The sequence below is a fragment of the Onychostoma macrolepis genome, chromosome 10, assembly GCF_012432095.1.
Source record: "Onychostoma macrolepis isolate SWU-2019 chromosome 10, ASM1243209v1, whole genome shotgun sequence".
Taxonomy (NCBI): domain Eukaryota; kingdom Metazoa; phylum Chordata; class Actinopteri; order Cypriniformes; family Cyprinidae; genus Onychostoma; species Onychostoma macrolepis.
In genome coordinates, this window is record NC_081164.1 from 22,112,594 (window position 1) to 22,128,156 (window position 15,563).

Here is a 15,563-nt window from a genome sequence, read left to right on the forward strand (position 1 = left end):
CAAGTCAGAGGATATTTGAACTCCAAGCAATTTAAAGGTGGAAACTCTACTAATTGCATGTCCTGAGATAACAGGAGAGGGAGGGGAGGGAATGTTGTTCTCTCTCCTGGCACTAATTACCATGTCCACAGTCTTAGCTCCATTCATTGCCAATGTAAATTCCTGTCCCCATTCCACTACAGAATCCAAGGCCTTCTGAGTGAGTCCAGGTAAAGATCCCATTAGAAACTCTGTGATTGTTAGATCATCAGCATATTTCACAGGTGTTACCGAAGGAGGCAAATATGAATCCAGGCTATTTCCTGTAGCTCAAATAGTAGAGCATGGCGCTAGCAATGCCAAGATCATGGGTTCGATTCCCAGGGAAAGCAAGAGCAGATAAAATGTAAAAACTGTAACTTGAATGCAATGTAAGTCGCTTTGGATAAAAGTGTCTGCTAAATGCATAAATGTAAATGTTATGCATTTGACAAAAAGCAGAGGGGATAGAAGTCCCCCTTGGGGAAAACAGGCTGGAACTGGAAAGGAGTTAGACACACAGGAGCCCCACTTCACACTCTGCTCTCTGTTACTCAGATAGCTCCTTACAATAAGCCAAAGAGGTCGTCTGACATTCAAGTGAGCAAAGGAATGTAGCAGTCGACAATGTTCAATTGTGTCAAAAGCTCGAGTGAAGTCGATAAGTCGCCAGTGCTGCAGAATTTGAATCAAGGCAGTGTCAGTCTGTTCCTCATAAAGCCGTGTTGTGATGGTTCGATCTTAGTAACTGTATCCTCCAGAATGGCATCTCTGAGGATTCCTTCAAATATTTTTCCAACACAGCTGAGTAGTGAGATCTGGTGATAATCTGCTGGAAAACTAGGCTATGCTTTTTTAGGAACAGCTTTGACTATAGCCTCCTTCCATTGTTTTGGAAAAATGTTATGCTGGATGCATGTATTGAAGATGTCACATAACACCCAAGGAGGAACGCAGTCGGGACCAGCAGCCTTGGCTACATTCACTTTACGGAGTCTAGTCTTAACTTGTCCAATACTCAGACGAGGTACACTACAATTTGACAACTTGCAGGTAACTTCTTCCTCAGACTAAGAAATGTGGCTCGCATAATTCCACACAGAAGCAAAGTGCCTAGCCAGAGTGTCACACTCACGTTGCATGATGTTTTGATCCTGAGACACCATATCACTCTTATCTCCTTCCATCTCCATTAAATTCTTGTAAGGATCCACCCGCTAGTCCAAACAACGGAATCCAGCGGCCTGGTCGAAGGTTTAATGCATGTTCGGTCTTTTACTTGCGCTTCTGAATTTCAGGATTTAGTTTCAATTTTGATCTAGCTCCAATTCTGATCTGACTCCAATTCCAAGTAATCATTAAATTTAGACTGTACTTCTAATTAAAAACTGATCACAAATATCGCTTGTATATTAATTTAGATATTTGATTATCCTCGACATCCCATACTTTCAATTATCCGTTCACTGGGGACCTAATGTCGCTTTTGAGCCTATAGCGTCGGCCGAAGGCGCCGGTCTCACAATCAAAAGCCTCCTCACAGTCTAATAGTCATAATGATTTCAGGACAGTTCAGAATATATAAAATATAACAATTTATTATTAGTCAGGTAAACGTGTCGTGCCAATTACATAAAACAATAAGAAGCCAATTCAAAAATAAGAAAATACATAACATCAGTTGTTCAAAGATGAATCTAAGAGTAAAATGTTTACCTGAATTCAAGAAGAAAATGCATAGTATGGAACATATTAAATACCCTCCACACTACGGGCTGATCTGGCTACAAATCGCCCCGACTGATTTGCAACTTACCCTTAAATACTACCAGAACAAAAGGCGCATAAACATTTATTCTCTGCCCCAAAACAGATTAGATCTGTGTATGGGGGATGAGAAACCTCTCTAGGAGCTGTTCTCGTGCACCAAATGGTCACACCTGTAGAGCAATGTTTATCAGATTTTGAAAGGAGACCGCCCCCACAACAGAGGTACAGAATTCACTTAAGTTTCCAATATTTCCCATAATATAAGTGACTACTGTGAAATGGAGACCATTAAAATGATGCGACCTTTAAAATGATACCAAACATGAAGGTGAAAAACAACAGGTTCACAAGATACATGATATGTGGTATTGCAACCCATTCTCACACCCAACTCGTCACATATTGAAGCTTGGTCAGGACCACTTGGCGTCGCTTTTTGACGCTCAAGGTACCCCTTAGCGTCATTTTTCGACTTGCAGGGTCCTCCATTGCTTTAAATAGGAAACCCTTAGCATCAATATGCCGACGCCATACTGGGAATTTTATCGTCATTATTAAATTATATATTGGGTAATAACAGTGCCATTATTGCATATATGTTGGGGTGTGATTTTTCAATGTAAACAGCCACAACAGTTTTATTTATATTACATTATTTACACATTTATGAGCGCATAACCCAACCCCTGCCCCTAAACCTACCACTTGTCAATAAAACACAAGATTTATTCAAAAAATATTAATATTCCAAGTCTTCCGAGGCAAAACATTTGATTTGTGAGAGGAATAGACGCGATCGCCGTCTCCGTCCGCCGTTAATCCTGTGTGCTGCAGTCTGACTCTGTGCGCGAATTCAAAAAATGCCGCCAGAAGAAGCCTTACGTCAGCCTTGGTTGTGAAATGCTATTGGCTCTTGTGTGTCTCGTGACCAATTGCGTCACGCTACGGGACGGTAGTATCTTTTTGAATGAGATGTGAGCACGTTAACAGAGCGGGGTCATTTTCAGCGATTAAAACCTTATGTTTTGCTCTCTTCTTCGCATAAAGACTTTGTATGGCTTCAGAAGACTTGGAATGCAACACGACTTGTTTGTAATGCTTTTATACTGCTTGTTTATGGTCAGTTTTTGCAGTAAATACCTGTGACTGCACTTATATTTGCCTGTTACGTGTTTTATGTTGTTCAGAAGTGGGTAGGTTTAGGGTAGGGGTGGGGTTAGGTGCTCCAATAAAAGTATAAATGTATATAAAATTATTTATATTTTTTACAAATGCATGCAAACCATTAAACTAAGACAAACAACTGAAAACAACGGAGGATAACGTTGTCATTTTCCATAAGCGTCTTGACCTGACGCATAAAGCAAGCAATTGAAAGCAATGGAGTTCCTATTTTGTCATATACTGACGCCTAGGGGCACTTTTGGCGTCTTCGTAGTGACGCGAAAGGCGTTTGACCATGCTTCAGTTTTTGACGCCTCGGGAGTGAGAATGGGTTGGGTATTTGCATATTCTCAATGAACTTTGAGTGAACCCTTTTGGGGAGAAAGAGGGAGATGCAGAGATGGCAGGGTGAAGAAGGGGGTCGTAAATGATCAAAGAAGATACGTTTGGTTAGGGTGGTGTTGTCTGTTCTCTTTGGAGATCTTTTGTTGTCTTTGGAGATCTCTTCTCCAGGTTAGTTTCATGGCTTTATTGCATGGCATCTGTGAGTTCCTTAGTTAATTTCATAAAGGAAATAATTTCACTCCCTACATTCTTCACTGACTTAAACCATTGTTTTGGTTCCGCCATCTCATGCTGGTAATATTGTTTCTTTGCGTTCTTGCTTTTTTTTGGCAATGATTGATTTTAACCTCCTATAAGAGGTTTTGTCACCGGAACAAAAAGCGCACTGTCTATCTTTTATCAGATCTTTAATTTGAACAGTCATCCTAGGCTTATCTGTGTTTGTGATAGAGACTTTCTTTAATGGAACTGTTTTATCCAAGACCCGACTGCCAAACAGCTCAACATTCATGCGGCTGCCCTTAAAAGCGCCACCTAGCTATGTGTGAGTCCTTATATATATATATACTTAATAAATGTGTGTGTACTGTGTATATTTATTATGTACACAAAAACTTTTATTTTGGATGCGATTAATCGTTGCCCAGCACTATTTATTATATAATAACATTCATTTTTATATGAATAAAGTAATGATGTGATAATGATAATGTAATGTAAAAATATCTCTATTAATAATACTACTAAATATGAATACATTTAAATAAATAGTATACACGTGTTACAAATAATAATTATTAATTAATAATTTTATAATTAGTCATTAACAATAATAATAATAATAATAATAATAATAGTAATGATATGCAGAAACTAATATCCAAAATCATTCATATTTTTGTTGTTTCTTTTTTTTAATTATAATAATAATTATTGTTTGTTGATGTTGAACTTATTTATATATTTTTATTTATTGTATATTTATGATTTATGGCCTGTATCAGGGGTGCTGATCGCTGTCGTCACTATATGGTGGAGATGCAGAGCAATGGGAAGTATGTGATTCTCGGGGAGGATCGGGCTCACTCCTCTCTCACAGATCTGGTCCAGTATCACACTCAGGTGGGCATCAAGCCCTTCATGGAGCTGCTGACGCTGCCCTGCGGTCAGGTGAGTGTCCTGCGCTCAGTGTTGGCAAGGTTACTTTGGAAATGTAATAGGTTACAGATTACAAGTTACCCTATTTAAAATGTAATAAGTAGTGTAACTATTTCAATTAGTTTATTAAAGTAATGTAACTGATTACATTTGAGTACTTTTCTAAATTTCTAATGGATGTTTTCCACTGTTATTCATTTTGAAACATTTAAACCAGGCAGGGTATCCAATAGTACTCAAAAATGATTACTGTCAGACTTTCAAATCCTTCATTACTTGAATTAAGGGTATAATAATTTAATTTTAAAGCACAGCCACCACAAGACTTTAGCACCGCCTTTTTACGTTTTGAGGTTAAATACAGATTTAATATACAAGAAATGGTTTAATAGCTATGATACTGTTTTCTAAATAAAATCTTTGTATAGCTATGACAGAAAACACTGGCACCTAACAATGCCTTGGGAAAAAAAAAACAGTTCATCTTAAAAAATAAAGCATATACAAAAACAAATAAAACAGAAATATTGGTGTCTCATATTTTAGAGCAGTCATTACAATTTGGGAAAGAAATCAATTTTGTGTGTGTGTGTGTGAAATTTAGTGCTGTCAAACGATTAATCGCATCCAAAAAAGTTTGTTTACATAATATGAGTGTGTACTGTGTATATTTATTATGTATATATAAATACAAACACATGCATGTGTATATATTTAAGAAAAATGTTATGTTTGTATATTAAATATATTTATAATACAAAATATAATAATATAAATGTATATACATGTAAATGTTTTCAAAATACATACTGTATGTGTGTGTTTATTTATTTATATATATATATAACATAAACACAGTACACATACATGCATTATGTAAACAAAAACTTTTATTTTCGATGCGATTGCGATTAATCTTTTGACGGCACTAGTGAAAATATTCAGATGAAACCCCCTTTGTAATCGTTAACATTTTCATAACTAATTTAATTACACACTTTTTTTTCTCAGTAATTGTAACTGATTAGTTACATTTATTTTGTAATTAAATTACGTAACTGTTACATGTAACTAGTTACTCCCCAACACTTCGCTCCATTCACAGCCGTGTGTTCAGTGTCAAGAAAGAGTAACGCTGGTTTGTGTGTGCAGATGTGTGATGAGGAGCCTGACTATGAGGAGCTCAAAGCGTTTACATCATCATCATCATCGGCGGCGGTGGAGCGTCACGCTGAGGATCAGGACATGGACACGGTTTCACATAAAGTGCACTTACAGATGCAGAGGCTCTTCCTGCCACCAGGAGGAAGCTCAAACCCAGAGTCCCACAAACCGCCTGTGCTCAAGCGCATCTCTGACCGCCGCAGACGAGTTGAAGCTGCTCAGATGGATCACAAGGACGATGATCCGACCAGAGAGAGCAGACCGTTCCCCCGACTCTACCCCTCCATACGACTGGCCATGAGAGAAATCCAGCAGATCCAACAGGTACAAATACACATGCACAGAGGATACACCCTTGTCCAAATACCCACACTTACGGTCTTTGCACTTGACCACTTGACTACTTATATGATGCATTTCCTGTATTTGGTCCAAGTGTTCAAGTGAGGACGAAGATCACAATGTGTGTCGAACTTTTCATTACCTGATGGGACACACTTGGTGTTATAAAAATGCAAGTGTTTACATAGCTTTATTTTTATTTTAAATACTTTGCACTTTAAAATCAACTTCTAAATGTCCCTATAACATGACATAATTTAATTTGTGGTGCTTCTAATTAAGTGATGAAAAGCAGTTGCAAATGTTGTACAAAATAAATATCACCACCACTCATCTTTGCACCAATAAAATGTGCAACACTTTGTTTTAATGCCAAATTATATGTAATAATAGGCCCTATCTAATTATTATATTAATATTTAACTTGCATTGGAAAGGTTTCCATGACCTAGGGTGACCAAACAGGCCATTTTTATGGGACACGTCCTTGCCAGGATTTCTATATTATCTAAAATATCCAGGTTTTGGCTGTTTGCGCTGTGCAGGTAGATCGTTGTGTGACATTCATGAGAGCTATAAAGCGCAGAGCAGACGGCACCTTATGCTTTCAAATCGCTCTCGTGCCTACTTTGGTGTCTTTCGGTGCGCAGCGATGCTTCAAGTCAAATGAACGAAAAAACACGTGCGCATATTTGCATCGCTTTGATCGTTCTCTGTAGATTATCACGCGCAGCGCCACGATTGGTCGATTATGTACAATACCTGCATGTTATTGGTCAAACTACTTTGGATGTTTTGGGCAATATTAAAATCCTGGCCAGGACATGTCCCATATAAACGGCACATATGGCCACCCTATTCCTGTCGTGCACGCGCTCTCAAGTGGCCAAGACCTCAAGTGTGGGTATTTGGACAAGGCAACAGATAGTGATGGGTGCGCTTGAAACACTGCTTCATGAAGCTTTGGAACCTTTACGTATCTTTTGTTTCGAATTATTGATTCAGAGCGTGTTTCAAACTGTCATGTGATTTCAGTAAACGAGGCTTCGTTACGTAATAACTGTTTCGAAATGTTTAGAAATTTTAACAGTTCACCACTGCTCATCTCTCTGAAGCCTTTTTTTTTTTTATTGACTTCTGATAAAAACAGAACATATGTGACCCTGGGCCACAAAACCAGTCATAAGTGTCAATTTTTTGAAATTGAGATTTATACATCATCTGAAAGTTATAATAATTAAATAAACTATAAGATGATCTTTATTATCACGAGTCGGGATTCGAACTCGTGACACCTGAAGAGCAACGGCTCTATGTTTTTGTGCGTTGCCCACGAGACTATCGACGCCAACCTGACACCACGTAGGTTGTAATTCGTCAACACTTGTCTGAATCGCTTCTGAATCGTCGAGGTTGTTTCAGATCAACATGTGCATGTCACAGTGGAAACAGGTGTCGGATTGTTTCGAAGCCTCGACACAGTTCGGCACATTTGCTTCAACTGTTTCAGTGATTCATGAAGCCTCACTCTGCCCATCACTAGATACAGAGCATATACAGGCCAGGGTTACTTGTCACACTTTTTACTCCAGTAAATATTTCTTGGGATAACCCAGGTGAAAAACAAGTACACTTCCATAACATACTTAAAGTGCTCTATTTTCGCGCATTAATTTTGTACTTAATATACTAAAAATTATTCTTGAATGAAATACATTTTTTAAGTGCAGAGATAGTATGTTAAAAGTGCATTTTAGTTCATATTCATGGTGTCTCAATATAGCACAGTTGAGTGCACTTAGATGATCTTAAGTTTATCTTAAGAAGTACTAAAGAATCATTCTGTAACGCCACACCAGCAGAGGGAGCCCTCGCCCGAGTACTGACTGGTATCGCTCCCTCTGCTTCTGTGATCACTTCCTGTTTGGCAGCTATTTAAGCATGGCCAGGCTAACAGACCTTGCGAAGTATTGCCAGTTTCACTGCCTTACCGAGCGTTTCATTTGTCTAGTGTTGTTTGCTACGTGTATGACTTTTCGCCTGTTTCTCTGGATTTTTGCCTTTAGGATTGCCCTCTTGTTTGTTTGCCAGTTGGACTGTATACTGTTATTTCGACTCCTTGCCTGCGACTACGACTCTGATCTTTGCCTCACGTTTTGGATTGTTGTGTGATTCCTAATTAAACTTCTGCATATGGATTTTGACACGGCATCAGCCTCTCCCTCATTACACATTTTTAGTATATCAAGTACAAAATTAGTGCACGAAAATAGAGCACTTTAAGTACATTATGGAAGTGTACTTGTTTTTCACCTGGGAAAAGCTATTTTAACATTTGCACCGTTATTCACAATGCTTTGAACACGGGGCATGTTGTCACAATGGAATATATTTGGTGATATTTGTATTTTATATTTATATTTGTATTGTATATTTATAGTAACAATATATTCAAAACTTTTTTTGAAAAGTATTATTTTTATATAATAATAATAATAATATTTTTATATAATAAATACATTTGAGTAAATAGCTTACATTTTAAAGAATAATAATTATTATAAATATAATAATTATAAGATATTTTATAAGTAAATAAAATAAGCATAATCAAGTAAAATAAATGGAAAATAAAGATGAAAATATAAGTTATTTATATAAATAATAATATAATAAATACATTTGAATTAATGAATAAATAAATACATAGTGTATATTTAAATTAATAATTATTATTATTTTTATTATTAATAATCGCTATATACATATATACATACATACACACACACACACATGTTCGCTTTTGTGAAAAGTGGGGACATTCCATAGGCGTAATGGTTTTTATAGTGTACTTACTGTATGTGCTTATTGCCCTACACCAACCCTACACCTAAACCTACCCCTTACAGGAGACTGTGCATGTCAACTTTCCCCCCAAAAAAACTCATTCTGAGTGATTTATAAGCGTTTTGAAAAGTGGGGACATGGGTCAATGTCCTGAGATGTCACCTTCACCTTGTAATACCTGTCATACCTTTGTCATTATACAAATCTATGTCCTGACTTTTCACACACACACACACACACACACACACACACACACACACACACACACACACACACACACACACACACACACACACACACACACACACACACACACACACACACACACACACACACACACACACACACACACACACACACACACACACACACACACACACACACACACACACACACACACACACACACACACACACACACACACACACACACACACACACACACACACACACACACGAGTGTGTATATACAGTCAGGTCCATAAATATTGGGACATCGACACAATTCTAACATTGTTGGCTCTATACACCACCACAATGGATTTCAAATGAAACGAACAAGATGTGCTTTAACTGCAGACTGTCAGCTTTAATTTGAGGGTATTTACATCCAAATCAACAGTTTGCATATGTGCCTCCCACTTGTTAAGGGAACAAAAGTAATGGGACAGAATAATAATCATAAATCAAACTTTCACTTTTTAATACTTGGTTGCAAATCCTTTGCAGTCAATTACAGCCTGAAGTCTGGAATGCATAGACATCACCAGACGCTGGGTTTCATCCCTGGTGATGCTCTGCCAGGCCTCTACTGCAACCGTCTTCAGGTCCTGCTTGTTCTTGGGGCATTTTCCCTTCAGTTTTGTCTTCAGCAAGTGAAATGCATGCTCAATCAGATTCAGGTCAGGTGATTGACTTGGCCATTGCATAACAGTCCACTTTCCCTTCAAAAACTCTTTGGTTGCTTTTGCAGTATGCTTTGGGTCATTGTCCACCTGCACTGTGAAGCGCCGTCCAAGGAGTTCTGAAGCATTTGGCTGAATATGAGCAGATAATATTGCCCGAAACACTTCAGAATTCATCCTGCTGCTTTTGTCAGCAGTCACATCATCAATAAATACAAGAGAACCAGTTCCACTGGCAGCCATACATGCCCACGCCATGACACTACCACCACGCTTCACTGATGCTTAGGATCATGAGCAGTTCCTTTCCTTCTCCATACTCTTCTCATCACTCTGGTACAAGTTGATCTTGGTCTCATCTGTCCATAGGATGTTGTTCCAGAACTGTGAAGGCTTTTTTAGATGTCGTTTGGCAAACTCTAATCTGGCCTTCCTGTTTTTGAGGCTCACCAATGGTTTACATCTTGTGGTGAACCCTCTGTATTCACTCTGGTGAAGTCTTCTCTTGATTGTGGACTTTGACACACATACACCTACCTCCTGGAGAGTGTTCTTGATCTGGCCAACTGTTGTGAAGGGTGTTTTCTTCACCAGGGAAAGAATTCTTCGGTCATCCACCACAGTTGTTTTCCGTGGTCTTCCGGGTCTTTTGGTGTTGCTGAGCTCACCGTTGCGTTCCTTCTTTTTAAGAATGTTCCAAACAGTTGTTTTGGCCACGCCTAATGTTTTTGCTATCTCTCTGATGGGTTTGTTTTGTTTTTTCAGCCTAATGATGGCTTGCTTCACTGATAGTGACAGCTCTTTGGATCTCATCTTGACAGCAACAGATTCCAAATGCAAATAGCACACTTGAAATGAACTCTGGACCTTTTATCTGCTCATTGTAATTGGGATAATGAGGGAATAACACACACCTGGCCATGGAACAGCTGAGAAGCCAATTGTCCCATTACTTTTGGTCCCTTAACAAGTGGGAGGCACATATGCAAACTGTTGATTTGGATGTAAATACCCTCAAATTAAAGCTGACAGTCTGCAGTTAAAGCACATCTTGTTCGTTTCATTTGAAATCCATTGTGGTGGTGTATAGAGCCAACAATGTTAGAATTGTGTCGATGTCCCAATATTTATGGACCTGACTGTATACTATATGTGTGTGTATAATAATAATAATAATAATAATACTGAGGATATATTGTAAAATATAAATAAAAAAAAATACATTTAAATAAATAGCATATATAGTATATCTTTATATTAACAGTAACACAAACTTATGATAAAACTTTATGAAAAACACTGTTGTCGTGAGAACACGAGTAAACCCTCAGCTGTAGTTCAGTTTCTGTTTTGCTCCTGACAGTAAAGCTGCGGTTGTTCAAACAAAGTCACACAATATTCAGCACTTTTGCGTAATAAACGGTTTTCCTGTCAGTAAAGATGCCAGAAAAGCCTCATCTCTGCGCTGCAGGCTAAATGCCACCTAGTCCGTGTGAGCTGATGTTTTCATGTGTTCTTGTTCAGACAAAAGCACACTGAAATGAACTGAATCTATTCACTGATCTGGAATTTTCCCCCGTGTTTCATGTCCTTTCAAATCCCACGTTTTTTCCAGCACTTCCAGCAGAGCCAAGATCAGATCCAAGTCTCCTCCGGCAAAGCCTTGAGCTCGTGGAAGAGGACAGGTAAGTTATCAATCAGATTTCTTTCACTGGCTTTCATCCATAAACCCACGTCTTGAGCACAGTATTCAACTTCATATCAGCTGAAAAAACTCATTTTGACTTCATTATATGCTGATAAATTTCACAAAATTATCATATAAATTGGAACACTGTTATGATCATTTTATAGTTTGTTTTTCTCATTTTTGGAGCCCTAGATTTCATCATTAAAAAAAAAAAGAATAATAAATATAATAAGAAAGAATGGTGACTGATTTTACAGTTTGGAATGAATTATTCCTGTAATTGAGTGTTTTTTTGATCTAATGTGTTTGTTTAGGAAGTAAATGTATTATTTTATTGCATATTTGTCTGTTTCAGATGCGTGACACTGTGGAGATTGAAGCTACAGATGTTTTCGATGCTGCTATCTGTGATTTTATTTTATTTTTTTCATTTTTTTAGGTGTATGTAAATGAGTAATTTGATATTTTTAACTTAATTTTTATTGTTGGTTGTAATGTTCTGTATTTTTATTTAATGTAAATGATGTTTTAGGTGATTGAATAAACGGTTTTGTTTGATGCACTGCAGCTCTCTCTGAGTTTAAATGCATGAATGAATGAATGCTGAACTCTTGATGCAGATTGAATCGTGTGTGTGTGTGTGTGTGTGTCGCTGGAGTGGATGATCATGTGTGGCTCTGATAGGAGGAGTTTAACGGCTCTTATAAGAGTGTGTATCCGACTCTCAGATCGCACAGGATTCACAGCCGATCTCACTGATCTTCAGATGGAGCTCATAGTGTTTGGGATTTTACTCTCTGTCACCTTCAGCGCCGTTCAAGGTAATAATGAGGATTACTGTAAATAATAACCACTGTAATCAGTCATGATTTTTTATTTTGTGTGTGTGTATATATTGCACACACATTGTATAATTTTGAGTGCATCTAATAAATTAATTATAAATATATTATTTACATATACAGTACAATACATATACAATTTTTACTGTTATTTACATTACAGGAATTAATCAGGAATTAGATTTATTTAAATTTCTTTCTAAGAAATACCTAAGTTAAAGTATTTATATAATGCTTATATATATATATAATAACAAGTTATAAAAATTGTTAACTTATAAAAATATTTGTTATAAAATTGAAATTGTTATAAAATAAAATGATAATATAAATTTTATTATTTATTTATTTCACACTATAGAATTAAATCTTTTGGTCTTTCAAACAAGATCTGTTTTTAATGCGTATTTTTTATAAAAATTACGCATAAAAAAAACAGATCTTGTTTGAAAGACCAAAAGATTTAATTCCTATAGTGTGAAATAAATAAATAACATTTACAAAATTTAGTTAAAATGTGTTTTATATTTGTATGTATATCTATTTGGTCACTTTATTTTAATGTCCAATTCTCACTATATTAACTATTAACTCCTAATTTGCTGCTTATTAATAGTTTATAAGGTAGTTGAGTTCAGGTGGTACAAGGGATCATTCTGATCATGCACAATAAGGCATTAATATGTGCTTTATAAGTACTAATAAACAGCCAATATGCACAGTTTTCATGCTAGTTAAGAGTGAGAATTGGTCCCTAAACTAAAGTGTTACCATTTATTAATTTGAGGTTTTTTACACTAGGAGAATTGATCTTTTAGTTGCATGTTTTCACCGGTGGTTTGTGTTTCTGGTTTTGATTTTCAGGCATCACACCCAAATGTTGCGTTGAAACGACTAAGAAGTTTCCACTTGATATTCTGATGAAAGTGACTAAATATGAGGTGCAGACGAGCCACGGCGTCTGCGCCATCAACGCGCTCGTGTGAGTTATTTATGATATGAGTTATTGAATGATGAGTTTCTGAAGGATGGTTATTAATGTGTGGTTTCTGCTTTCAGACTCCACGCCAACGACAAGCGATACTGTGCAACGCCCAAACTCGAGCGATTCCTGCAGATCTTACAGAAGCTGAAGATGCGGCACGGCCTGAAAAACACCTCTGCTGTTTGAACAGATGAGATCCGGACAAACATCGGTCACGCTCCACTCTTTAAGAAAACATTTACTCGTTGCTTCTGTTTGCATGTTTTTCTACATCTTCAAATTAATCCAGTGATCTTGTATATGTAGTTTCTGCATTTTGTACACATTAACTGCTTTCTTACAAAAAGTTTTTTTTTCTGATGTTTCATTTGTTTAAAATTGTTTCATGTATTATGTTTGTAGTGCTTCATGAGAGAGGCACATAAATCAAAATTATTGCTTCAAGGTGAACAGTTTCTTGTCTTTGTACTATGGTTGAATTAAAGAGCTGTTAGTTTGATGGATGAAGTTACTTTGTTTTTGATTAAATGTTTTTTTTTTGAACAGGTTTATAATGAAAAACATCAATCTTATGAAAAACATTGAAGTTAAGTGCTATTTTTGAAGGATCACGTGACACTGTAGACCAGTAATATACAATAATATATATTATATTATAATGTTATTATAATAATAACTGATACAAAGATAGAGTTCATTTTCATTGTCACATGATCCTTCAAAAATAATGCATGTGTATATGTGTGTGATATATATATATATATCCTGTGACACTGAAGACAGGAGTAATGATGCTTTTACAATATATTCACATAGGAAACAGTTCTATTACTGTAACCAAATCCATCCTTAGTGAGCAAAAGATTAATATAACAAACCATATATTTTATATAATGTGTGTGTGTGTGTGTACAATGAACATTTGTAGTTTTATTAGTAATACTTCATGCATTGACAAATTATTTTTAAAAATACATACTAGTAAATGTCGAGATTTAGATGAACTAAATTTTATATAATACATTGCTTTTAAAAAAATGTTGCAATTAGCCAATTAACTATTGCATCCTCAATTTTCTGTTTGAATAACTTGTTTGAGTCTATTTTAATAACACCGTTAACAAAAACTTTACTGAAGGTTTTAGTTACTGAAACATGACGCATCAGTCTACTCCTGTAAATTGAATCGTGGGCAGACAATAATAAAGACAAGATACAAGGCATATTTTTATTTCTAGAAAAGTTAATTCACACCACAAAGAGCATTAAATCCATCAAAGCAGTTCACAGTTGACTTCAGATGCATTTGCATGTTTGTCTTCAATATTATCACTGTTCAGAATTAGATGTTCATGATGGACACAAAGTCTAAAGACAATAAACCATGACCAGAAATCACTCAGGATTAGGTTTTTCTAATAAAATGGTCCAGTTTCAACGACCGGTGACTGACTAGAATCAAACCCACAATATGATTTCATCTTCTCATTCATGCAGGTTGACATTCGGTGGTTTCACACAGGATGATTTTGGCACGTTAGATTTGCAGATGTTTCATATTTCACATGAAGCCGAACCACTAAATAACACACGGCTCTCAAACATCAACTACTCCGGTGAAAAAGGTCACTTTTGTTAATAAAGGCAGTTAAAACCCAATCAACAAACAAGTGAGCAGTAGTCAGACATTTTCATCAAGATCTGAATAACAAATCTCAGTCAAACAACACTAATGTAATTAAACCTAAATAAAAATGATTTAAAATAAACACATACAATAGTTGCACACAAATTAGTCCCTGCCTTGGTCAAACTGCTCTAAACTGTCCCATTACCAAGTAGAGATTTGGATTGGTACAGTGCTTTAACTAGACTTAACTAATCACCAATGCCTTTTACTTCATCGTAACTCATGTGAGAGTCAAGGGATGTTAGTTGATTGTCTTCTGACTGAAGGCTGAGAATGAAGCTGCGTTCTGAAAATACAGGACTGAAGTTGAATGTCAGCAGTCAATCATTCACGCGCTGCTTAACCAAACACCGTCTGATCTCACTGTTAGTGGCACTTCAAAACACATTGGTTCTCTACATACTATGCATTATACTCCTTCAGAAAATAATAAATAAAACAAAACAAAAAGGTTTAACTTAGCTCATTTTGTTTTAGGGGAATTATTTTTTATTTTACACTTCCTTAGTTTTTATTTGTTGTAAGACAGTAAGGAAATATCAATTAAAATTATTGATATACAAAAAAAAAACCACTTATTAACAACTTATCCACAAATCCAATTTAAGGGGATAGTATTTATTACATTTCAATAAAAATAAATA

General features: G+C 36.3%; 2 protein-coding genes across 2 annotated transcripts in view; both read left to right on the plus strand.

Moving 5' to 3' along the window:
- The window catches only part of LOC131547871 (myosin-IIIb), a 50,975-nt gene extending 39,081 nt beyond the window's left edge, over positions 1 to 11,894 (plus strand). The window contains exons 27-30 of the mRNA XM_058788624.1: positions 4,302 to 4,467; positions 5,608 to 5,943; positions 11,328 to 11,397; positions 11,758 to 11,894. Of these exons, the coding sequence (XP_058644607.1) occupies positions 4,302 to 4,467; positions 5,608 to 5,943; positions 11,328 to 11,397; positions 11,758 to 11,765 (580 nt within the window). The 3' untranslated portion in view covers positions 11,766 to 11,894. The remainder of the gene's footprint in view (positions 1 to 4,301; positions 4,468 to 5,607; positions 5,944 to 11,327; positions 11,398 to 11,757) is intronic.
- Positions 11,895 to 12,063: 169 nt separating this feature from the next.
- Positions 12,064 to 15,490, plus strand: ccl27b (chemokine (C-C motif) ligand 27b). Its single transcript, XM_058788636.1, has 3 exons — positions 12,064 to 12,223; positions 13,109 to 13,226; positions 13,304 to 15,490. Exons 1-3 carry the CDS (start codon positions 12,064 to 12,066, stop codon positions 13,413 to 13,415), a joined length of 390 nt encoding a protein of 129 aa, XP_058644619.1. The 3' UTR covers positions 13,416 to 15,490.
- Positions 15,491 to 15,563: the final 73 nt, after the last annotated feature.

Bases quoted from the DNA above. Each gene is read 5' to 3' on its own strand.
- ccl27b (XM_058788636.1), top strand. From the start codon at position 12,064: ATGATCATGTGTGGCTCTGATAGGAGGAGTTTAACGGCTCTTATAAGA. The intron at 12,224-13,108 runs GTAATAATGAGG...TTTGATTTTCAG, and splicing joins CACCTTCAGCGCCGTTCAAG to GCATCACACCCAAATGTTGC. The intron at 13,227-13,303 runs GTGAGTTATTTA...TTCTGCTTTCAG, and splicing joins TGCGCCATCAACGCGCTCGT to ACTCCACGCCAACGACAAGC.